The sequence below is a fragment of the Notolepis coatsorum genome (assembly GCF_963971535.1).
Source record: "Notolepis coatsorum genome assembly, chromosome: 11".
NCBI classification, from domain to species: domain Eukaryota; kingdom Metazoa; phylum Chordata; class Actinopteri; order Aulopiformes; family Paralepididae; genus Notolepis; species Notolepis coatsorum.
In genome coordinates, this window is record NC_140175.1 from 13,206,642 (window position 1) to 13,234,060 (window position 27,419).

Genomic DNA, 27,419 nt, shown 5'->3' on the forward strand with positions numbered 1-27,419 from the left:
GGAGAGGTGCTGCTGAGGCAGATAGAGCGGGAGGTGCGGATGAAGGAGGGGGCCAGCAAGCTGCTGGCGGCCTGTTCCCAGAGAGAGCAGGCGCTGGAGGCCTCCAAGAGCCTGCTGACCTGCAACACCCGCATCCTGGCTCTCCTCAGCCAGCTACAGAAACTGAGGGAGGCCCAGGTCCTGCAGAGGATGGGGCGCAGGTCAGAGGGGAGGGAGGGAGGGAGGGAGGGAGGGAGGGAGGGAGGGAGGGAGGCCTGTACGTTAATGCCAAGCAAGCAGTGCAAAAATGCTTCCGCATTCGTCACCGCACGCTAGTGCGGTAAAGCGCCCTTCTTTTCAGACAAATGCTACCGTGCGTGCACCGGCGGCGGCGTGCTCGCTCAGGTGCGTGCGTGCGCCGGCGTGCTCGCGCGAGGTGCCCGCGCATGCGCATGAGATCCCGCCTTGGTTGACACGAGCGGAGCTCAATATATATAAGTCACCGCCCCTTATTCAGTATCTAGCAATAGCTCAATTGGCAAGGACACATGGCTGTGGATCCTATGGCTTGTTTGCTGGCGAGTTCGAATCCCATCGAAAATATTTTTTAACGTGATTTTTTTTTAACGTGTATTATTTCGCCGGTTAAGGTTAGGCATGGTTAAGGTTAAGGTTAAGGTTAGGCATTGTTTCGGAGTTGGTTAAGGTTAGAACGGTTAAGTTTAGGCGCTGTTAAGGAGCTGGTTAAGGTTAGAGTTTGTCAAAGAGAATGGCAATATAATTTCTATGGTTAAGGTTAGGCATGGTTAAGGTTAAGGTTAAGGTTAGGCATTGTTTCGGAGTTGGTTAAGGTTAGAACGGTTAAGTTTAGGCGTTGTTAAGGAGCTGGTTAAGGTTAGAGTTTGTCAAAGAGAATGGCAATAGACAGCCTATTTCCGCGCGACCTGGGCGCTGGGCGGCGGAAAATGAAAGGCGCATTACTGCATGCCACTACGGTAAATTTTTGCACTGCTTGCTTGGCATAAAGCTACACGCGGGAGGGAGGGATGTGACCACAGGTTAGAGCAGCCACACAGTGACCATGTTAACAGGTTAGAGCAGCTACACAGAGACCATGTTAACAGGTTAGAGCAGCTACACAGAGACCATGTTAACATGTTAGAGCAGCTACACAGTGACCATGTTAACAGGTTAGAGCAGCTACACAGTGACCATGTTAACAGGTTAGAGCAGCTACACAGTGACCATGTTAACAGGTTAGAGCAGCCACACAGTGACCATGTTAACAGGTTAGAGCAGCTACACAGTGACCATGTTAACAGGTTAGAGCAGCTACACAGTGACCATGTTAACAGGTTAGAGCAGCTACACAGTGACCATGTTAACAGGTTAGAGCAGCTACACAGAGACCATGTTAACAGGTTAGAGCAGCTACACAGTGATCATGTTAACAGGTTAGAGCAGCTACACAGTGACCATGTTAACAGGTTAGAGCAGCTACACAGTGACCATGTTAACAGGTTAGAGCAGCTACACAGTGACCATGTTAACAGGTTAGAGCAGCTACACAGTGACCATGTTAACAGGTTAGAGCAGCTACACAGTGACCATGTTAACAGGTTAGAGCAGCTACACAGTGACCATGTTAACAGGTTAGAGCAGCTACACAGTGACCATGTTAACAGGTTAGAGCAGCTACACAGTGACCATGTTAACAGGTTAGAGCAGCTACACAGTGACCATGTTAACAGGTTAGAGCAGCTACACAGAGACCATGTTAACAGGTTAGAGCAGCTACACAGTGACCATGTTAACAGGTTAGAGCAGCTACACAGTGATCATGTTAACAGGTTAGAGCAGCTACACAGTGACCATGTTAACAGGTTAGAGCAGCTACACAGTGACCATGTTAACAGGTTAGAGCAGCTACACAGTGACCATGTTAACAGGTTAGAGCAGCTACACAGTGACCATGTTAACAGGTTAGAGCAGCTACACAGTGACCATGTTAACAGGTTAGAGCAGCTACACAGAGACCATGTTAACAGGTTGGAGCAGCTACACAGTGACCATGTTAACAGGTTAGAGCAGCTAATAACAGCCTGTTCCAGCTGCTGAGGTCAGGCAGACGCCTGCGAACCCCAGCTACTAGGACAGAGAGGCTTAGGCTCAGCTTCTTCCCCCAGGCCATCAGAGCCTTGAACAATGAACATTGAGTGCCACAGAACACTGAACTATCCACACACAAGCACACATGAGCACACACACGACACGCACGCTGTGCACGCTCACACACTAGCAGCCACTTTAACACTTTAACATGAGCGGGCACACACTCATGCCGCACACACCCACTTATGGCCAAAAGGAAAGGCCACTTTAAATTAGTATAACAACAGTAACAGTGTATTGCACTACCAAAGCTACCTAGCATGTCCTATATGCTCTGTAAATATTTTTTATGTACAGATACCGAGATGTCACACCATGTTACCTGTTACCTGTTTATTGCACAATGTTGTTTTTATTGGATTCTATTATATGTTGTACCACTGTATTGCACATCGTTGCGGGCAAGACCACCCGCATTTCATTGTATACTTGTATGCCGTGACAAATAAAACTCTTGACTTGACTTGACTTGACTACACAGTGACCATGTTAACAGGTTAGAGCAGCTACACAGCGATGGATGGATATATATGTGTATATCTGTCTGAATATACCTGCATATAATCTTTCTTTATACTTACTTATACACCTGCATGTAACCCATACAACTATGCACGATAGCATGTACAATAATTCTGTATATACCATAATATAGATATATTATTACTATATATATATATATATATATCCACATCTGTCTGTACATATACCTTCATATAATAATTTTTACACATCTGTAGATACTACAGTATATCTGTACCCTTACCTACTCTTACTAGTTATAGTGTGTTTATGAATGAATGAATGAATGAATGGATGAATGAATGAATGGATGGATGGATGAGTGGGACCATTAACCTGATTGATCATCTGCATCTTAACTCGCAGGCCCTCTAATCTTCTCCATGACGAGACGCTGCCCTGTACAGCTAAAGTAGCCATTTCAGGTGAGAGTGACCAGCACACAGCACACAGCACGCCCTGCACTCAAGCTATTCTATGAAAGCCCATATCAATTAACTATATTCAAGGAGCAATTTCAAAGTCAGTAGCAACCAGTGGTGCAGTGCTGGGCAACCGCGGTCAAACGGCGTTTGGGCTTCGAAGTGCGCGCATCCTATTATTATGCAAAGTCTAGGTGATAAGTGCCTAGACTTTGCATAATAATAGGATACCGTTTGGCCTCCGCCCATATTACGACTGCACCCCTGGTAGCAACCCTGTATAAATCTAAGGATTTATACAGGCCTTGTACATAATTTACTGCTCACTTATACTTCCATTTATAAGGCGGATTACTATGACCACACAAATCCACTGTTTATAAAGTATCATGTTATGAAATGTAATGATTTGGTTTATTATAAAATAATGCAAATAATGTACAGAGCTAAAACAAAGTTACTCCCCGACTGTGTGCAAAGTATTTTTTTTCCAATACAGGAGAGAAAATATGAGTTTAGATTTGTTTGTAAGTTTACTGTGATTAAAAGGAGATGCATTTCTATTGTTGGGGTTAACTTGTGGAACAATGCTGATATACATTTAACAATAAGTCATTTTGGTTTATAAAAAAAAAGGAAAAAAGAAAAGAAATGGCTTGCAAAGCTATTTTTGAGGGATACAAATGTGAATAATTGAGATTTTGTAATAATAATAAAAAAGAAATCTGTTTTGGAGGCTTAATTTGATAAGAATTTAGGACAGGCATGTATAAGCAGTATGCTTCAGCCTGTACCTTTTCAATCATTGAGAGAATTAAATACTGTTGACAGTCTTGAATGATTGTGCATATTGTATTTTGTGTGATACTACTACTACTACTACTACTACTACTACTACATGTATATTATACACATTTGTTTAGCTCGCAGACACTCGACTATAATGGCGTGGTTTTACACCCTACAGACCTACGTATCCCGCTCATGTGGAAAGACTCCGAGTACTTCAAGAACAAAGGAGGTGAGTCGCTCTGAGCTTTAAAGTCTTCGTGTCTGATCTGAGATCTGTGATCCGTCTCCACCGGGGCTTATTGAGATCGGAATGAATGAATAAAGGAAATGAAGCGTGAAGATGATGACACTTCCTCTTACGAAGCCACCCTGTGGAATGGGCTAGAGAGGATGAACAAAAATATTGTGAAAACATTACAGTACAGCGGGGAAGAAGAGCTTTAATTGCATTTAATTAATAAAAAAAATAAAATACATATGATACTGTATTGTATGTTATATCATATTACATTATATAATCATATTATATTTAATTTGTATATTATATTACTATATTTACACTATATACTATTATATTATGGTACTATATCATATTGTATATATCATGTACTATATATCTCATATCACATTATATATGTGTTGTATACACTATTATATACTATATAGTATATACTATTATATACTGCAGGTATACTATACTGTAATGTGTACTGTAATTTGTACTATATGTATGTACTGTAATGTGTACTATATGTATGTACTATGTATGTAAATGTGAAAAAAAGCCCTTTTCGGACAATTGGACAATGCTGCAATAGCAGCTGGTAAAACTTTGGCGATTTATGGAATGCCAATTTGTATGTGTCCAAAACCCGAAAAAAATAACTGAACTGAACTGAACACTGGCTTGAGGTCTACCTCAGCTCACCTCACCGTAACCCACATACCTTAAAATCATCAACGCTGTGGTCTGTGTTGCAAGTTAATTGAACTGAGATTGCCTTCTCCAGACGGGCATGTGCACATCATCCCATTACCGCAACAACTCCTGACCGCAGTGATCCTTTTTAAAACCAGCCGCGCTGCTAATCTGTATGTATGGCTTACATGACAGGGGGCGACCATCATGGCTCAGGAGGTCGAGCGGTCATTCTGGTAATCGGAAGGTTCCCGGTTCGATTTCCGCTCTTCCCGGGCAGCGTGTCGATGTGTCCTTGATGAGCAGGTTGGCACCTTGCATGGTCGCCTCCGCCGTCGGTGTGTGAGTGAACGGGTGAATAATGTGAGGAACAAAATTGTAAAGCGCTATAAAGGCACCATTTACCATTCATGACAAAATCTGAATCTGAAAAGTCTTTATTGCCAAGTAAGTTTGCACATACAAGGAGTTAGTCGTGGTAATTCAGTGCGTCAACATTAACAGACAATTAAAGTTGAATACAATTAAATGGAATATATAAACTAAATTAGAATACAAATACAATAGAATATAATATAGGACAGGGATATACAATTGTGCAGGATTGTAGTAGAATATACACTAAATAAGAATAAAATAAAACATTGTGCAATTCAGAATCAGAATCAGAAAGGATGTTGTGGAGGGCTACATTTGCCCTGATTTAAAGGATAATGATATGTACTCACTGACGAGACTATACTAGTAGTTCCATTGTCTTGTCTCTTCTCCTCCTGTGATCCCTGTGTCTCTCTCTCTGCCAGAGCTGCATCGCTGCGCCGTCTTCTGTCTCCTCCAGTGCGGTAAAGAGATCCACGACACGGATATGGTGATGGTAGACAGGAAGTTGACCGACATCTGCTTTGAAGATGCCATCTTGTTGTAGGTTGCCCCTTTTGACACGTATTTCCTTAGCGCTCTTTTGTCATCGCCTGGTTTTTAATGAAGCTAGATATTATAAGAATCGGGTGTGGGGTCGATGGATGGATGGATGGATGGATGGATGGGCGGGTTGTAGGATGTTGTTTCGAATTTTTCAATTGTATTTTTTGCTTTTCCTTGATATGTTTCCTGATTATGTTTGGGGAGGCGGGTGGCCGAGAGGTAAAGAGGCCGGCCAGTAAACAAAAGCGGTGACATTTTTAAGCATCAAACACTTAATTTCCTTCATTCACGTGTCCTTTTCTGCACCAATTTGTGCCTTTTCTGCACCAATTTATGGTGGAAATGTCTTTACGTAGGGTAAAGGACAACATTCAGGTACCCGCTGACACAAATATAATGGAATATAATGCAGTAAGAAATTGTTTAATGTGAAAACCCAGAGAATGACGAGGAAGGCAGGTAGTGAATTGCTGGGAGTGAGAGGAGACAAGCGGGTGACGTGTGTCCATGCGGTCCCGGGATAGTGCAGGCTGGTGAGGTCCATAGGTGGGGGGGGGTGCAGCAGGCTGGAGGTGTGAGATCCTACACACAGGAGAACAAGGGTCAATACGACAATACTGAGCGCACAGATATCACAAGGAGTAACACGGTAATAGTGTAACAGCTAACTAGAGGTCTAGAGAAGAGTCCTACTACCAAGGGAGGTGAAAACAACACTCGGACCAGGAGTGGCAGGGGTGCAGGCTTTTTATCCTGGCTCCGTGATGACGTGATGGTCCACACAGGGGTGCAGGCTTTTTATCCTGGCTCCGTGATGAGGTGATGGTTCACAGGTGTGTAGGCCTCTTATCCTGGCTCTGTGATGAGGTGATGGTTCACAGGGGTGCAGGCCTCTTATCCTGGCTCTGTGATGGTGTGATGGTTCTCAGGTGTGCAGGCCTCTTATCCTGGCTCCGTGATGAGGTGATGGTTCACAGGGGTGCAAGCCTCTTATCCTGGCTCTGTGATGATGTGATGGTTCTCAGGGGTGCAGGCCTCTTATCCTGGCTCTGTGATGAGGTGATGGTTCACAGGTGTGCAGGCCTCTTATCCTGGCTCCGTGATGAGGTGATGGTCCACAGGTGTGTAGGCCTCTCATCCTGGCTCTGTGATGAGGTGATGGTCCACAGGTGTGCAGGCCTCTTATCCTGGCTCTGTGATGATGTGATGGTTCACAGGTGTGTATGCCTCTTATCCTGGCTGCGTCTAGTTTTTTACCAACCAGTTCCAACTAGTTTTTTTTTCCAGTTCCGCATTCGCATGACGTTTCTGGTCATGTGACATCTGCGCCAATCGTGTGACGCCTGTTTCTATCACCGGTTAAGCTTAGGCGACTCTTTCGAAGTTGGTTAAAGGTTAGAGTTTGTCTTAGAGCGTGACGATAGAACACCAGCCCTGATTCCAAACTCTAACCTTAACCAACTTCGAAAGAGTCGCCTATAAGCTTAACCAGTGATAAACTAGGCGTTAGGTAGTTTGCAGGCTGTTAGAGGCGGAAATAGGCGCAGAAACAGGCGTCACGCGATTGGCCCACATGTCACATGACCTAACCTCGTTCCCAGCTTTATCTCGAGAGATAAACACATGACCATAAACGTCAGTGGCCAATCAGACCGCAGAATGCGAACGCGGAACTGGAAACTGGTTGGTAAAAAACTAGACGCATCCTGGCTGCGTCTATTCTTATCCTAACGGATTTATGCTTCCGCGTTCGCGCTCTGATTGGCCACTGACGTTTCTGGTCACGCCAATCGTGTGACGGCAAGTTATTTCGCCGGTTAAGTTTAGGCACTCTTTCGAAGTTGGTTAAGGTTAGAGTTTGTCTTAGAGCAGGGCGATAGAACGCCAGCCCTGATTCCAAACTCTAACCATAACCAACTTCGAAAGAGTGCCTAAGCTTAACCGGCGAAAGAAGCTTAACCAGTGATAAACTAGGCGTTAGGTAGTTTGCTGCTGTTCGAGGCGGAAATGGGCGCGTCACGCGATTGGGCGCACATGTCACATGGCCAGAAACGTCAGTGGCCAATCAGATTCGCAAAACGCGAACGCGGAAGCATAAATCCGTAAGAATAGACCAGGTAGGCAGGCTGATGGTGAAGCGGGGAACATGGAGAGACCCATATAAGGAGGCATGGACCTGCTGACAGACAGGGGAGAGAAAGGCCCTGGCTGTGGCTGTAACACTCAATATTGAGGGGGGACATATCCCCCGCAACCCCAACCTGCCCCCTCCCCCCCCCAAACCTACGCCTATGTGTGTGTGACTGTGTGTGTACTGTATGCATGTGTGTGTGTGTGAGCAGCACAGAGGTGTGTCCGGGGTTCGAGCTGCGGGTGGAGCTGTACAGCAGCTGCGTGGGCGAGGAGGACTTCGTGGGGCCAGCGGCACCCCGCAGGCAGAGCCGCTCTCTGGGCAGCTCTCTGGGCAGCGCTCTGGGCAGCTCTCTGGGATGCTCTCTGGGATGCTCCTCGGGCCCTCGGGAGAAGATCCGCGCGGCCCTGGAGTCCGCGGCGGCCTGTGGAGCTCACGGCAGCGCGGGAGGGGCCGCGGGAGATGGAGGAGGAGGAGGGCCGTCGACACCTTCATCGCCCGTCCGTTCTGTACAGTGAGTGTTACCACTTGTAGCCACTAGGGATGGTCCATGTAGAAGGATAGTAGTACAGGGATGGGCGTGAGTCATGTCTTCCCAGCACTTTGAGCTGCAATTCTTGTATGAAAGGTGCTGTACAAATATAGTTATTATTATTATTAATGGTATAGGGGCACAGTGCCATTATTACAACACGCCAGCGCCACCATGTGTTTAAAATATAGACTTTTTTTCTTGGGGCTAGCCAATACCTTATAAACTACTTAAATAATAATAATAATAATAATAATAATAATAATAATAATAATAATAATAATAATAATAATAATAATAATAATAATAATAATAATAATAATACACTTTATTTTACTTTACAAGATATTGCACAGAGTCTCACACACAGACACTACCGATTTGATTATGTCTTGCTCCGGGTACATAATGCACTCACTGCAATATACCTATTGCTTAATGCCAGGTAGTTTGCAACAAAAACATTGAACTATCCCTTTAACATAACATAACATAACATAACATAACATAACATAACATAACATAACATAACATAACATAACATAACATAAGATATTCCTTTATTGATCCCCTTGGGGAAATTCAGGCATCATAGCAGCATGGGGGAGGGCGGGGGGGGGGGGGGGGTGGTACAGGTAGTATAATACATGGTACAGGTGACATAATTATAGTACAGTGGTAAAAATAAAATAGAATAAAAAAGCTGTGTAAACAATATAACAAATCAATATAATTAACTCTGGACGTGTGCATATGGGCAACAAGGTGCGAGATGAGGGTATGTATGCCCTCTCAGTTATATTTGCCCTACAATAAATAGTTACAATATATAATCTAATAATCCAATAATCTAAATCTAATCTAATATATATATTAAAAAAAAAATACGAAATGCTAATTATATGCAATATATTATCTAATAATTAAAATCGAATCTAATATATAATATATATATAATAGTTAGACTTCCTACAACACACACACACACACACACACACACACACACACACACACACACACACACACACACACACACACACACACACACACACACACACACATTATCTCACTGATATTTCTCGATGGTTTCCTATAGGGGGCCAAAGTACCAGCTGTTGGCCCACACCACTCTGAGAATCGAACATGTCCAAGGTCGTTTCAAGACCCACGACCTGACTATAGCCGCTACGGGTGAGTGACAGCCGCTACGGGTGAGTGACAGCCGCTACGGGTGAGTGACAGCTCCTCTCCTCTCATCTTGTCCTCCCTGTGTTCGATTTAAGGTGACTTTCAATGAGCGTTACTTATCCTGTAGGCTGGACAAGATATGCCTCCTAAGGTGTCTAAACGGAAGTACAGGAAGTACAGGCTACAGGCGTTCCGGTTTCGACAAAACAATTATAGAAACGTGTGAAGTGCACAATATTTCCTCGTTTAAGCCACTGCACCGGCTTTGCCTGAAGAATTCACTACATGACCGGGACGTTCTAGCTTGTTTGCCGACAGGATTCGGGAAACGTTTGGTCCGTTCGGAGGCAGCTTCCAGGGGAAATACATACACCGGAAATTCTACCCCATAGACACTTTCGGCCGTAGTTCTTTACCTAGGCTTTATCTCACGGAGATAAAACTGGGAACGAGGTTAGCTGTTTACAAACATACCGTGTTCGAGCCAATCAGCAATACCAACTGAGTCACGTGACTAAGTCGCCCCGGACCTGCGCGAGCTGCTGCGCCAAAAGAATACGACAGGGCTCTCTGGAGAAACCATGGCACTCCCCTGACTAAAAGTAGTTTCAAACGAAAACGGCTGGATGTCATTTAGCCAAATCAGCATGGCTGTGAGTGTGAGTCTTTCACCTTCTACATATCTAGCTTTGGCATGGATTGATTGTTTAGAGATCGCTAGCATGGCTAACAAATGCAAATATATTGTAGTCCGCCCGTTGTTCTGACCAGGGTTACGTTCCTTTCTGCTTCGGGTCTGCTGCGTGCATATGTCACGACGCCGTCGGCAAACACGTCTATATGATAAACGTTTATTGGCATAATCTGGCAAAATGGTTACAAATATAGTAGGTTACTCTCAGGTTCTCTCTGGGTCCTTTCTCTGTGAGCTGAGAGGAAGAATGTGAATCCCTACCCACTTTCAAAACCGCTCTAAAAAAGCACCTGCGGGAGGCCGCAATTCGAAACTGGCCCCGGTAAATGTCCAAACTAAAAAATATATATACGGTATATTAGGGCTGTCCCAGACTAAGGATTTGGATGGTCGACTATGATTGGCCAACATTTTGTAAAAAAAAATATATATATATATATAATATTTTTTATATAAAAAAATTTTTATTTTAATTTTTTTTTATATTCGACTAAGAGGTTGGCCAGTCGACTACGGCTCCTTTCGACCGATTAGTAGACTAATCGACTAATAGGGGTCAGCCCTACGGTATATACAGCATTATTGTACATGCTATCATATGAGCTATGGGTTATATGCAGGTGTACAAGCAAGTATATATAGAGGGGGTATATGCGAGGTATATTCAGACAAATATATAATCGTCTTAATGGTTTTATCTTCTAAGAAATCTCTTCATTCGTCTTGTTCTCCTCTCCTCTGGCTGCCTCGCGTCTTGTTTTCCAGAGGATAACCCGTTCTGGCTGCCTCTCTACGGCCAGATGTGCTGTCGCCTGGTCGCTCAGCCGCTCTGCATGGTCCAACAGGTCGTCTCCGGCAGACTGAAGGTTAAGGTGAACAGACGTGGATCGTTTCTGATATTCAGTTTCACTTTCAGTTCATTTAATTAAAAAGGACAGTACACATTAATCAACATTACTGTAAATGTGGCAGTTTTAGCCAAGCTGGCTAAAGATGGGAAAAGCAGACAGAGGGGTTAGACACGGGAAACATATATAACGGTGCTGCAGGCAGCTCTCTGCACTGCACAGGTGCTTCAAAATGGGGTAACGACCTACCCACTCTACCATGCTCTTTGAGTCAGAAGACTCCCCATTTGCAGGTAAAGTGGGGGTCGTCACACGTGAAACTATACACCTAAAAAAGAAGCATTAAAAGTAAAACACAATATTTACAACACAATCCAACATGATGATAGCGATAATAGAATACACAATGAACTGATTAAAAAGTGGTCACATGTTTGATTTGTTAATAGCCAGGTCTTGAGTTTTTTTGTAAAGGTGTGGTAGGATAGGTAGCACGGTATCTTATTTCAGTTGGTAGGGATGTTCCAAAACTGAGTGGCTCTGACTGCAAATCAAGAAACCTCATGGTTCGTAGCTGTTGGCTGTTTCACCGCGCTGCCCCGCCCCTCTTTCAGCTGGGAGAGGACTCCAGTGGCTGGGAGGGTGTCCAGTACGGTGTCCTCAGAGGGACAAGTCTCTTCTGCTATCAGAGTGAGGAGGACGCAGAGTCTCAGGAGCAGCCATTGTTTATGATCACTATTAACAAGGTTGGTTCCAAGTAAACATGCAGAGTCACATTAGAGACAGATACTGGTAGGACTGGGTGACAGTGGCGTGCACAGGTAGGGCTGAAGGGGGGCTTGAGCCCCTGCCCTTTTGCCCCAAGTGCTCTTAAAAAATATATATATATTGTAGTGGCCGCTTGTTGCTCCCCAATGAATCGACAAGCGTCACGATGCACCCACTTAGATATTTCCTATACTCAGCAATCAAAGTTGTGGATGTTGAATGAGTTGAATGTCCAAGTTGCAGCCGATGTAGTTTGCAGGGTTTTATTGTCCAAAGGAAAGATGTATGATGATGTTGAACAGAACAGTTGTCAATTGTTTGTTACAGATAAGCAGTTCCAACAGTGAAAGCAGTTTTGAGAGTAAATCCTCTGCTAATATTATATTATTAGTATATCTTAAAAAAGAAAAAAAGTAATATGAAGAAGGAAATGTATACTACTATCCACGAAAAATATGAAGATGGAAATGTATACTACTATCCACGAAAAATATGAAAATGGAAATGTATACTATTCACGAAAGAAATAGACCTTATCTATGTTGAAAGTACCCCGCATGCATCCCCCGCCCCCAAATTGTCTGTGCACGCCCCTGCTGGGTGATATCACATCACAATATATTGTAGATTAGATTCAAATGTATTGTCATTATGCAGCACAAGTACAGTATGAAAAGAGGTTTGGCATCCAACCAGAGTGCAAATAAGACAAGATAAGATATTCCTTTATTGATCCCTTTGGGGTAATTCAGGAATGTAGGAGTAAAGTGCAATTGTTTTTTTTAGGGGTTTTTCTTAGTGGGGTCCAGGGTGAGAGGGGGGTAGAGCAGGCAGAGGTCCAGGGTGAGAGGGGGGGTAGAGCAGGCAGGGGTCCAGGGTGAGAGGGGGGTAGAGCAGGCAGGGGTCCAGGGTGAGAGGAGGTAGAGCAGGCTGGGGTCCAGGGTGAGAGGGGGGTAGAGCAGGCTGGGGTCCAGGGTGAGAGGAGGTAGAGCAGGCTGGGGTCCAGGGTGAGAGGGGGGGTAGAGCAGGCAGGGGTCCAGGGTGAGAGGGGGGTAGAGCAGGCAGAGGTCCAGGGTGAGAGGGGGGGTAGAGCAGGCTGGGGTCCAGGGTGAGAGGGGGGTAGAGCAGGCAGGGGTCCAGGGTGAGAGGGGGGGTAGAGCAGGCTGGGGTCCAGGGTGAGAGGGGGGTAGAGCAGGCTGGGGTCCAGGGTGAGAGGGGGGGTAGAGCAGGCTGGGGTCCAGGGTGAGAGGAGGTAGAGCAGGCTGGGGTCCAGGGTGAGAGGAGGTAGAGCAGGCTGGGGTCCAGGGTGAGAGGGGGGTAGAGCAGGCAGAGGTCCAGGGTGAGAGGGGGGAGAGCAGGCTGGGGTCCAGGGTGAGAGGAGGTAGAGCAGGCAGGGGTCCAGGGTGAGAGGGGGGTAGAGCAGGCTGGGGTCCAGGGTGAGAGGGGGGTAGAGCAGGCAGAGGTCCAGGGTGAGAGGGGGGTAGAGCAGGCAGAGGTCCAGGGTGAGAGGAGGTAGAGCAGGCAGAGGTCCAGGGTGAGAGGAGGTAGAGCAGGCAGGGGTCCAGGGTGAGAGGGGGGTAGAGCAGGCTGGGGTCCAGGGTGAGAGGAGGTAGAGCAGGCAGGGGTCCAGGGTGAGAGGGGGGTAGAGCAGGCAGGGGTCCAGGGTGAGAGGGGGGTAGAGCAGGCAGGGGTCCAGGGTGAGAGGGGGGTAGAGCAGGCAGGGGTCCAGGGTGAGAGGAGGGGTAGAGCAGGCAGAGGTCCAGGGTGAGAGGAGGTAGAGCAGGCTGGGGTCCAGGGTGAGAGGGGGGTAGAGCAGGCTGGGGTCCAGGGTGAGAGGAGGTAGAGCAGGCTGGGGTCCAGGGTGAGAGGGGGGTAGAGCAGGCTGGGGTCCAGGGTGAGAGGGGGGGTAGAGCAGGCTGGGGTCCAGGGTGAGAGGGGGGGAGAGCAGGCTGGGGTCCAGGGTGAGAGGGGAGGTAGAGCAGGCAGGGGTCCAGGGTGAGAGGGGGGTAGAGCAGGCAGGGGTCCAGGGTGAGAGGGGGGTAGTTTTTGAAGCCTAAAATAATAATAATAAAATACGGTCTGGGATTTACATTTCCCATGTTATGTATATACATTCTAATATAAAATATACAGTAAAAATATACAGAAATCTACAGCAAGTGTACAGTAAGTGTAATATTGAACAATGTTGTTTTAAAAGTAAAAGTCCAGGAAGTGAGCCACAGTGATGCATTGTAGAGTCTGATGGCTGTCGGAATGAAGGACTTCCTGTGCCGTTCAGTGCTACATCTAGGGAGTGTTAGTCTAGCACTGAATGTGCTCCTTCTGTCAGCGGGAGGGTGGGAGGGGTTAATAGTGAAGAATTAGGTATATTCGGACAGATATTGATATATAGTAAATAGGGATGTCCCGATCAAATTTTTTTGCTCCCGATCAGATCCCGATCATGTGATTTTGAGTATCTACCGATACCGATCTTTCCCGATCTGATTTTTTTTCATCCCAATTTCTCACATTACATTCACCCTGAATGTTGACGTTATCCAGATGAAAAGTTAACTTCATTCAAGCGAGGCATTGCAATCCTTGACATAAATCATTTGATGTATAATTAAATCAAAGGAAATGCGTTTGTTTTGGCAAAATTCTTCTGCTCTGTGTGACAATAAATAAATGAATAATGATATGCAATTTAAAACCAAAACTAAGGCCTCAGTATGAGTTTAAGACATGAACATGGTCATGTTTGTTGAATAAAAAATCGGATCGGGACATCCCTAATAGTAAATATGTATTATACATTTGTCCATTGTACTTGTTGTCTCCTCTCGTTGCTCTGCAGGACACCCTTATCTGCGTGTCAGAAAAAGGACATCTCCAGGCGCAGAGTATACACATCAGCACACAGCGGCAGGGGGAGAACGTGGCGTACACCCTGGCCACGCCCACTCCGCAGGACACACAGCGCTGGATGGACGCCTTCTGGCAGCACTTCTATGACATGAGTGAGTCCTGGGCCCATTTATCCATGCTGCGTACGTACGCACAGATATTTGTATTTGTATTTATTGGTTTAAAATACAGAGACGGTGCATATTAAGGAACATTTGACTGTAAATATGCCAGTTTAGCCAGGTTGGCTAATTTTCAACTGTAGTCTCTGGGGCAGGTGACATGAGCACTACAATAATTAAGACATAGTACAATAATTAAAACACCGTAGGAATCAGTAGGTTACAATACACTAAAATACATTAAAATAAATACATTAAAATACATTAAAATACATTAAAATACATCACAACCCCTCAGTTAAAATGGTCTCACACTTGACCATCTCTCAACCATGATTTTAAGTTTGATTTAAATTAAATGTATCTTTGATACTCCCTGAGCCGTGTTGGCAGACTGTGCAGATATGTGCGTAAACCGTGCGTACGATAATTTCTAAGCAAAGTGTGGGATTTATCAATATGAACGTGTGCTTGAGATTGTACGCACAGCTCCGACCGTGCGTACATGGCACCAAGCGGTAGAATAAGATAACTGCAACAGACGGACGGAATAATCTTCCATGCATTAGTTCCAACACCGACGTGTTTGGTGTGACTCATAATTAATCATAGTTAATTCTAAAATAGAGACATGAGTGTAATTATTGTCAAACCCTATAAATAGCATTTGGAATAGGTCTTTCCGAATGAATGCAGCAGCATGGTTTTTCTGGCGTTATCGGAAGACATGTCACAGATATGGCAGTCTATTTGCAGAGAGAACATAAGTAGAGTCCGCTAATACAAATTTACTGTATATAGTTAATAGGGATGCTCGATATTGGCTTTTTTACCGATATACCGATATTGTCCAACTCTTAATTTCCGATACCGATATCAACCGATATCACATTTTAATGCCGATATCGGTCGATAATATCGGTAGGCCGATAATATCGGACATCATTTCTATAGAAATGTAAAAAGAAAATTATAAATGTTTTTTTTTTTTTTAAACCGATACAGATATTTTCCGATATCACATTTTAATGCCGATATCGGCCGATAATATCGGTAGGCCGATAATATCGGACATCCCTAATAGTTAACAATGATATTGTAAAAATCCATGAAAGATCCTTGACGGTATAAAAATAGTATAAAATATGGTAAACCTCCCCCTGACCCTAGATGTGGTAGATAATGTCTTTACTGTCTCGGTTGTTTGCATAGTGACACTACTGTTGGTAGTATTAAATGACAGCTTCCTGCTGAGAATCTGAGGAATGGCATCCAGTTGACCTGTTGGTTAACCACACGACACACCGCTGCAGTATTTCACTCAACGTCATTGTAGAACTTATTGGGATGGTGGCTAGCTGGTGAACCCAAGGGCAGAACACACACAGGCAGGCAGGCAGTAATACTAGGGGTGTGCTGAAACGTCATTATCCGTATCTGTTTAACCAACACAGTTATCCGTATCTGTTTAACCAACACAGTTATCTGTATCTGTTTAACCAACACAGTTATCTGTATCTGTATCTGTCTCCGTATTCGAATAGAAGACCGGGGATTGTTTATACCAGATTATTATAGTTTTTTTGGACAATTAATGTACAATACAAAAGATGGGAATATATGTAATCAAATTAAGAAATTAACATTAGATTAAAGGAAGTCACATTAAATCCGGCAAATGTATTTTCTAACCTCTAATTCATTTCACATGCATAGCTCATGGCGATGATGACACGCTTTCTCATCATGGTTAGCCAAGAGAGAAAACTGGAAAAAACGTCATTTTCTTTCTCTCTTTTGACGCACAACTTTCAAAATAATGTCACTAATATTTCCGTGGGTCCAAATAAAGAGACATTCTTTTTATACATACAAATGTATTAATTGATAATAATATTAATATCTGTGTAATACAAATATCTGCCCTGTCCGCTTCCATTCATTGTTCTAAGCTAGGCTAACGTGCAGCCAGATAGCTTTCTACTGAACGCACAGAGAGGAAACTCGTATCTATCTTCTTGTCTCTCTCTCTCTGGAGAAGACGATAAGCTCATTTCCCCAAATGTTGGCGTGTTCCTTTAAGTGTATACTTATTTATACAATGTGACCGGAGGAAGCTCGTGATACCTGCAGGACGACGTGCATTCTTGACAGTTGATTCATGGGATTAAGCCTATCAGACAACAATACAGTAGATCCCGATGTCGGATATGAGCCGAGTTTCATTGTGAGGAAGGTGGTTTTGTAGAACCATAACTGGATAAGTCAGTCAATTATATCCAAATAACAGGCTTATGTTACAATTCCTGTGCAATTAGTTACACAACTCAAGTGACTGTGGACACCTGTTGTTGGCTTTAGTTGCCAATCTGGTTCTAAAAAGAAAACAGTTAATTAAATACCGGCTATTTTTGACTTTCAGCATTCATTTCTGTCACTGGTTTACATAAACAGTTGACATTGTTTAGAAATCTTGTCACAGACTGGATGTCACACAGAGAAGCGCTGGTACCATGTTTTGGTTTTTGGAGATATTTGAGGTAGAAATTGTTAGCATCTGTTCTCAATGCTAGTGGCAGTCGACAGGGTCATGTCTAGCGTGTCTAGACCCGCCGTTGTCGGGGAACTTTGTTGCAGCCTTTACGTGGCGACAAGCTGCAGGTGGCTGACAGCCATAGGCCAACAGAACAGACGACCTTTGCACTTGTGTAGCACTTTCCAAACAATTCCCAACCATTTGGCAATATTGTTAACTACATAGATTTACCTAAATGCCCCCCCCCCCCCCCCCCCAGAGACACGCTAACAACAACCCTATTGACTTCCACAAAAAAAGCTAATATTTTTTATTTCCAAGATAAGATAAGATAAGATTAGATGATATTATTCCTTTATTCCTAAATTCTGGCGTCATAGCAGCATGGGGGAGGGGGGCGGCCGCGGGGAGGTACAGGTATGGGCAGAGTAATAGTAGAAGATATAATATAGGCAATACAATTATAGTACAGATAAAAATAATCAGTGTAAACAATATCATATGAGCAAGTAGGCAGTGTAATCAAAGGTGCAGATGATCATCATCAATATCTACTGTAATATCAAAAACAAGCGCTGGTCTCAGTCACTTTTTTGGAATGGACTGATTGAAATAACACAGTTTATATCTTCTTAAACAAACGTTTCCTTTAAGAAATACCATTACTCTGAGTCACTTCCCCAGATATGGATAGGAACGACGAGTCAGACAATAAGACAATACCGTCGTTATTTTGGATAGTCACAACAAATGTCCCACTGAAAGACGGATCACATCGCAGACACACCAAGAATGTCCGCCCTATAGCCATAAAGGCTGAGAGGCGAGGAGAGATGTGCATTCATATCATATTGCCATTAATGCTGCTGGACTGGAAAGGTCTGTCACATAGTCAGATGTATTTACCGATAAGAGGCTTATATGCATACCTTGTGCAAACCTAGAGTATGTGCGCTCGCACATATATGCTGAGGGTTTTCAGAATTTACATTTGACACTCTGAGATATGATTGTGATCAGCAATAACAGATATATAACACATAACAGGTATATACCACATAACTCATTACTGTAGGTTCTGCAGAAACTGCAGTCACTCGCATTTATTGGACATGGATGTACTTAACCACATGATAACGAAGGTTATCCTATAACCCTAGTTATGTGAGTACTGGCAAGCGTTCTGCGTTGCCTTACTGGACTAGCTCGTTATACATATTGTATACATTGAAAGTATTTCTCATGCACCTTCATCTACCCAGCCACGCCCACTCCACGGTCACGTATATAACCCGGAGCACATAAGGTGCAGACATATAAAATTACAGTCTTTCACATTAGGATCTAACATCCACCCAACCAGGCCACCTTGTTTATGGTTTGAAGGTCGTGTAGAAAAAATAAATAACGCACATCCTCCGTTCCTTGATGCTGAGCCAAACTGTAAAAACAGTAGTACATGAAAGGTTGAAGGTCATGTAGGTCATGTAGGTCATGTAGGTCGTGTAGGTTGTGTAGGTCATGTAGGCCCTCCTAGCGACGCCATCCTCTGCATCTCCCTGAATCGTCCCCTCGAACAGCCTCATCCCCACCGTCCCACTTTCGGTTGCGAAACAAAAGTCGCCCCCAGCTGCTAGAAAGCACTCTGTCTGCTCCAGAATACCTGAGGTGTTGATGGTTACAGTTGACATCTTTGTTTACGCCCAGCCGTCCTCAGAATTCTCAGTCATGTGACATCACTGACGTCTACCACACTGGGGACATGGGTGTCACGCAAACATCTCAATATGACTGCAGCTCATGACTGGAGGCAAATTATTGCTTGTTGTAGCCTTGTATAAACACATTCTAGGAAGTCTGGAAGCACTGGGTGGGTATTGTGGGAAATCATGTGGTACGGTATATAAAAACAACAAAAAAAGAACGCTATAGCATCAAAAGTAGAGGTGTAACGATTCGACCTCAAAACGATTAGATTCGATTACGATTCTTCAGGCAACGATTCAATGCATCATGAAATCTCTTCATTTGACCACGATTCGATTCGATACATTTTCAGTTCATTATTTAATTCCCCCCAAAAAATGTAATACACAACTGTGGCTGGAGGAACTGATTCACTCAGCATGAATGTACTATAGGTCAATAAAAACAATACACAAAAAAAAAAAAAAAAAAAAAAAACGTATTTTTTTTATTTAGATTATAATCGATTATTTCTAACATTTTCAAATCGATGCAGTTGAATCGTCACATTAGGATCGATGCATTTCGATGCATCGATGCATCGTTACACCCGTAATCAAAAGCTATCGATAATGTCAGCTAACGTTGGCTAACTTGCTTGTCAATCAACTGTCTTGACTTGCAAAATTGTCTTTTAAATTGACCAACGTCATATGTGTAATTTCATGGCACATCTCAAACAGGATGAAACGTTATTTGTCTCTTGCCGTTGACTACCATGCAGATTAGATTATTCTATGTGGGGCTGAACTATGTGTTGGGGATAAGGGTTCCGCACGGACAATATTGTTGGTTAGTTTATTTATTTTTCAATTGGCTGAGTTGCGCACACTGACCCTGGCGCTGATTTCTAGTGGCCGAGAAGAGAGAGGGGGAATGAATAGGACGCACAAACGAGTTTTCAAGTTTCTTTATTAGTTGTCATACAAAAATACAGAATACTTTTATATGAAATGCTTCTTTCTGTTTTGCTCCTGAGGGGGGGGGGCATGTTTGACCCACTTTTGTATGTGTATATTCAGAGTGTCTGAAAATCACGCTCCTTGTAAAATAGCCCGACGGCCATACAACATCCTGGTGCCTTCGGTGTGTTGAAGATATCCTCTTCAATATATCGTCAATATATCAATATATCGTCACACACACACGCACACACACACACACACATACACACACACACATACACACACACATACACACACACATACACACACACACACACACAGACACACACACACACACAGACACACACACACACACACACACACACGCACACACACACTATTATTGCAGGTTATGAATGTAGATGGCAGAGAGCAGGGCTATTGGACAGACTATCTATTGTATTTTGCTCGACACATGACACCGCCACGTTTAGCCAACGGTGCTGCGGTTGAAACACGCGAGGTTCTAAATGATAACCGAGCTCCGGTTAAAGATGATACTGTAACCCAGTCTGGAGGGGAGACCTCCCCCTTTGGCACAGTAACCTGTAGTGTGACATTCAGTTAAATCAGCCCCGAACACCCAGACTGCGGAGCGAACAGACACAGAGGCAGCTTCACACAATCAAACCTGATATATAATATTATATAATAGGCCTGTCCCCGACTAAGGATTTGTATAGTCGATTGGCCAAAATAAAAAAGAAATAAAAAAGTATAAATATATACAGTATATTTTTTGTATCATTCCATTTGGGCTGTGGGGGGTGCTTAATGTCTGAAGGAGTCGACTGAAGGCTTCTTGTCCTCTGCAAAAGCATGCAATTGGTCCACTGATGGATACATCTTGATATTTGTCTAGTCTAGTGTGTTCATTAGATGGTGAAATCCTCTTTCAGTGCCTCTGTGCCTGTTTTCTTAGGCAGTTAGCCTCGCAGGTATGCGCGCCATTAGTGTTATCTACGCTTCTAGACCTCTTTGCTTTTGGAAAGAATTATCAAATATTTTATTTTCATTTTATCAAATTACATTTAAATGACATGTGACTGAGGGCAAATATATATTTGTGAAGAATGTCTGTGACGGTGCATGGTGTAATAGCTCTCTCTCCGTTCTCCATTCTGCTCCAGGCCAGTGGAGGCAGTGTTGCGATGACCTGATGAAGATTGAAGTGCCGTCCCCCAGGAGATCCGTCACGACGAAGCAGGGCTCGCTGTACCATGAAATAGGTAGTGAACTGGAAGAAGTGGACTCACACACGCCACAGTCACACTGCTCTGGTACCTTCCACTGGCGGGGATGTCGGCTGACTAGAGGTCAAATGTAGCTAATTATTAAAAAAAAATACAATTATTATTTTATCATTTTTAAAGAGTGGTCAGTCGATCGAACTCAAACCCTGATTTACCAAAGAAAATAAGATACTTCTTTCTTAAAGCCGCTGAAAACCCAAATCCACAATAATAATAATATAATAATAAACTTTATTTGTATAGTATAGGTAAGCATGTGGATAGATATTCCGTATATCTATCCACATCTGTCTGTACATACCTGCATATAATCCTTTTTACATATCTGTAGATACTATATCTATATCTGTACATACTATATCTCTCTTACTACTAGTTACACTGCTGGCCAGTATGACTTACTACCATAGTGTCTTTATACCTGTATCACTGTACATATTAATACTACAACTCTGTATAGCCTACATCGGATTAGCACTATTACTCAGTAGTACTAATTTATATATTTTATACCCAGTTTAATCACCTGTACATTGTATATTACTATTGCACTTTACTGTTACATTTGCACTCTGGTTGGATGCCAAACTTCATTTTGTTTGTACTTGTGCTGTATAATGACAATACATTTTTATCTAATCTAATCTAATCTAATCTAATCTAATAATTATCTGCTCATGACACCATTACTCCTCTATATCTTTACATAGCAGATAGGTGTTTGTAGCCGTCAGTGTTAATCTTGGCAGCTGATATTTGATTTTGTTTTAGTCTTAGCGTTTTCCCCTGAAGAACTTCCAACTAGAGTCTAAACTGCATGCATTTAATGACACAGCGTGATATGTAGGGCACTAGGACCTTGCGGTCAACGTGATATTAGGAATGCCTGACAACTACAGTAAGTGTGTCTGACTGTTAACAACCAAAACCTGCACGGACTATAACGTATGCCAGTTAGGGTACCGTGTGTATATAGGGCTGTCCCCGACTAAGGATTTGGATGGTCGACTATGATTGGCCGAAATTTGCCGTTAGTCGACTGTTGGTCAACTAAAAAAATATATAATAATGTATAATATATATATATCTTTTTTTTATCATTCCATTTGGGCTGTGGGGGTGCTTAATGTCTGAAGGAGTCGACTGAAGGCTTCTTGTCCTCTGCAAAAGCATGCAATTGGTCCACTGATGGATACATCTTGATATTTGTCTAGTCTAGTGTGTTCATTAGATGGGTGAAATCCTCTTTCAGTGCCTCTGTGCCTGTTTTCATAGGCAGTTAGCCTCTGGTATGCATGCCATTAGCGTTAGCCACGCTTCTAGAATTTTTTTTTTTTTTTACTAAGAGGTTGGCAGTCGACTACGGCTCCTTTCGACCGACTAATAGGGGTCAGCCCTAGTATACTGCATGTATATACTTACTCATAGTATATATGAGTATAATATATAATAGTATATAATATAACATATGGCATACAGACTCTCATCTGCACTTTTGTTTACGCACTTATTTCTTCTCATTTTTATATTCAGATCAAATTTTATTGCCTATATTTATGTATTTCTATTATTACCCTGCCAATACCCCCCCCCCATGCTGCTATAATTTCCCCAAGGGGATCAATAAAGGAATATCTTATCTTATCTTATCTTAATCAAGTTGGAATGAAGTGTAGAACATGGAAGGGCTGCTTCTTGGCTAGACATGTTTTTATCTAACGCAAGAGGGGTGGAGGGGGGGGGGGGGGCGGTGTACATGTACAGTAGGTTGTCATCAGAGGGTATTTAATTAGTTATGAAACATACCTGGAATGCTCTTCTTCAAAGGGAGATGTTTAGTACGAGGCATGGTATGGGTACTAACATACTTGTGGTCTCCTCACCTGCCAAAGTATACAGTATACCTTGCAGGATGGAGTTGTATGTCCTGATCAGCATGACTTGACAGTGTTGCAAGGCAGGTGTTGGAGATAATGCAACTGTTCACAAGAACCGCATCTGGTCTGTCATCTGGTCTGTTAGTGGGCTGTCAGTGGTCTGTCAGTGGTCTGTCATCTGGTCTGTCAGTGGTCTGTCATCTGGTCTGTCATCTGGTCTGTCAGTGGTCTGTCATCTGGTCTGTCATCTGGTCTGTCATCTTGTCTGTCATCTGGTCTGTTAGTGGTCTGTCAGTGGTCTGTCATCTGGTCTGTCAGTGGTCTGTCAGTGGTCTGTTAATGGTCTGTCATCTGGTCTGTTAGTGGTCTGTTAATGGTCTGTCATCTGGTCTGTCGGTGGTCTGTTAGTGGTCTGTTAGTGGTCTGTCATCTGGTCTGTCATCTGGTCTGTCATCTAGTCTGTCATCTGGTCTGTCATCTGGTCTGTTAGTGGTCTGGAGTCATTTGTTAGACGACATTATTTATGCATTTTGGCTCCTTCTTCCGTTTGCTTTAAAACAGGTTTGTTCACCTCATTCAAACTTCCTCCAGAGGAACACAAAGTGAGAGAAAAGCAGTGTTTGATTTGACGTCTCGATGTTTATGTTTTATGTCTCTTTTGTCACAATGCTTGGCTTGAGGAATTAGCCATTTGCGGCATTAACCTCTTAACACTTTAAGTGCCACTCACGGCTTTTCTCGGGTTTACGCCCCGACCGTTGAATGCCACGGTCACGAGTATTCTCGGGTATTTATTTTTTAATTTTTTATTAGCGATCTGAAATCATATTGCATCACGCAAGCCTACCGTTGGAGATCCAGGGACCGCCGGTGCTCAGATGTGAAAAAAGCGCCCCCTATCGTCTCCCAGATGGTAAATCACCCTTTTGGAATGGACTCAATGAAAGTGAATGGGAGAACGGATTTCTGACTCCACATTTTACTGATGCAGCCGGGGTCTACCAGAGTTCATTCTGGAGCCTCTGAGCCGCGCGGATCATGTGTTATACTGTACACACGATGGATCAATACATTTATCGATTTTTCCGAATGGCGATCGGAAATTGGAATAAACCATTTGGATACCATCTGACCTCAGGTAAGGAATCTATGTTATCAGTGTTAGGATAATCAGACTCGTTTTCACGGATATATAAGCGTTTATGTGATATGTGATATGGCTGTTTTGACTGTAAAAGCCATGAGGAAATAAGAGCAGCGATTATCAGCGCACGGCACGAGCGTGCGTGCGCACACATATACTATCGATCATCTAGCGTTTATTTGAAAACGATTCATAAATAGGCAGACAAATGACAACGTTCTGGAATATTCCAGTAAAAGGCGATTATCATAGGCATGGGTTGTTTTTCCCCGGAAAACGGGTGATTTTCAAAATGCTATCAAACGGAAATGAAGCGATAAAAATACAATCTGCCTTGCCAATGTTGACTGGAAAATGAGTCTTTGATAAGCGACGGGCAGATTAGACACATAGCCATAATTTAAAACATAGATGAGGCGATATTAACGTCAACATTGGCCGTGGATCGGTGGCATTCAACAGGGTAAAAAGGAAAACACGGCCGGCACTGAAAGTGTTAACAGGCGGGCAAATTTTTCAGAAAACGCCTGCAAATTGCATACCCAAAGTAATCTGCAATTTATTATACTTTATACTTATAGCACATGCATGAGTCTGGTCTCTTTTGAAAGGAAACATTATGAATTTTCACCCACAACAGGAAGAATCACTCTGAGTGCTTTTCACATTTTTAAGTTAAGTTAAGTTTTTAAGTTTATTTTTTACTTCTATTTGAATTATGTTGCAAACAGAGGCCTCTTACAGGTTACAGCTGATAGGTATGACCTGGAAATCAGTTAAATTGCATATTTACTGAGGTTCATTCATTTATACACACACACACACACACACACACACACACACACACACACACACACACACACACACACACACACACACACACACACACACACACAGTGGAACAAAGGAGCAGAGGGCCGATCAATCACCTATTAGACAATGAAGGGTCTGTTTCTAAACTGGCCTCAAGTTTTCACTGCAAAAATAAATTTAAACCTTTTTTTCTTTTTAACCACATGGTGGCGCTGGTGAGTTGTGATCGTGTCGCTGGGCCCCTATACCATTGTTTAGGGAAAGCCCTGTGACGGTAGATTGATTACAGTACAGTATGTTGACAGAATCCACTCATTGCCCAGAGCGTTTCCATTTGCTTTATACTGTAGCAAGCAACCCCGGTGGTAAATACAGTATTAAATTATAGTATTAAATTACTATATTATACAAATTATTTCACCGGTGATCTTTCATTCAGTAGGCTACCTGCTGTTATCTATTCAGACAACGGTCATCTATCTTTAAGAAGCATGCAGGAGAGGGCAGATATGATGAGTGGATAAAACAATGCTACTTTTTTGCTGGGCTTTTTACGCCCAGCAAACTATTCTAGCACAGCGTGAATGACGAAAATGCATTTGACCAAAATGAGACTGAAACATACAAAGATTTCGTCCAACAATAATGTGTTGGCAAGTGAATGAGTGACTGTGACTGATGAGGTAAAGGTGGATGGTTCCTGTAAGAGAGTAGATATCACAGAGAGATATTATAAAAATGTGATGATGAGATAGGAGTTCGAGTGAATGGTGTGAGACACTTGAGGAAGTACAGGGAGAAATGGTCCCCTGAGTTCCCCTTGTAAAACTGGAATGTGGAGAAAATGACGTCACAGGTCGACCTAAATCGACCTGGACGTAAAAGTGACCTTGGGGTAGTGGGTTCCCAAACAGGAACACAGACACAGCGGTTGAAAGGTTAACAGGGACATCTTCGGCTTGCTCGGCTTTCGTAACGGTCACAAATGTGCCTACTATATTTTTTTAGAAAGCTATCTGGCTGCATGTTAGCCTAGCTTAGCACAATGAATGAAAGCGGACATGGCCTTCGGGAGCGGTGTTAGTTGGACAATGCCTAGGCCAGGGGTCAGCAACCTTTACTATCAAAAGAGCCACTTTTTCCCCGTCCCACAAAATAAATTGCTCAGGGAGCCGTACAACCAATTTACCCTTAAAATGAAGATAACACAGTGTATAACGTTTTATATATCCCCAACCATACCCCACATTTAGCATAAAACACCTGACAATTGCATACCCAAAGTAATTTGCGATTTATTATACTTTATACTTATAGCACACAGTGTGTTGCATGAATAGATTTTATAAGCACACAGTTTGTTGCATTAATAGATTTTATAAAAAAATAAGAAATGTTGTTACCTGTTATAACAAACGAAAACCTCAAACTCTTATGAAGAGGAGAAAAAATACTGGCTGTGTATACCTATTTTTAAATAAAACACAGGAGAGGAGACAAAACACTGGTGTCTGTAGACCGACTTTGAAATAAAACCCTGAACTATTCAGGTATATTTGAGTCCTTTGCTTATTTGTGGAACATTTATAAAATAAAAAGTAGTCCACTTTGAAAAAAGACTACCATGTGTAGACCTACTTTGAAATAAAACCCTGAACTATGCAGCTCTATTAGAGTCCTTCCCTTTGTGGAAAATCTATAAAATAAAAAGTAAATTTTTTGTTGTTCGCAAATTTCGCACCACATATCAGGCATACAGGTAAGCCTGCATTGTTAGTCGTGAAAGCAAATTAATCTGTCCACGCTGAATTAAACCCTCTATTTTCCTCAGATTTTCCTTTTTTTTTAATTTATGGTTAGCTTACTGGGGGGTCGGAAACTCAAGATTGGCCAGGGAGCCGCAGCTGATTGGCTAAAGAGCCGACCCCTGGCCTAGGCTAACCGGCCATGTCCGCTTCCATTCATTGTGCTAAGCTAGGCGAACGTGCAGTCAGTCAGTCAGATAACGTTACAGGAGAACAGTCCAGGGACATAACGTTACAGAACAGTCCAGGGACAGACGGAACGTTACAGTTTCACCCTTTAACCCTTCTCTCCCTTCCTCCCCAGTCACACCCTCCGCTCCCAGCGAGGGCCAGGTGGTCCAGGACATGTCGGCTGAGGTCCGTACCCTGCTGTTCTCCTACTACAAAGACAGGTAA

At 43.2% G+C, this 27,419-nt stretch overlaps 1 protein-coding gene across 1 annotated transcript; it reads left to right on the top strand.

Annotated features, from left to right (window-relative positions):
• On the top strand, positions 1 to 27,419 carry LOC311236512 (rhotekin-like; the record flags this gene model as incomplete). Its single annotated transcript, XM_084324189.1, has 11 exons — positions 1 to 200; positions 3,040 to 3,098; positions 4,063 to 4,116; positions 5,610 to 5,727; positions 8,073 to 8,375; positions 9,490 to 9,584; positions 11,041 to 11,147; positions 11,738 to 11,869; positions 14,734 to 14,896; positions 21,262 to 21,411; positions 27,328 to 27,419. Exons 1-11 carry the CDS (start codon positions 40 to 42, stop codon positions 27,417 to 27,419), a joined length of 1,434 nt encoding a protein of 477 aa, XP_084180315.1. The 5' UTR covers positions 1 to 39.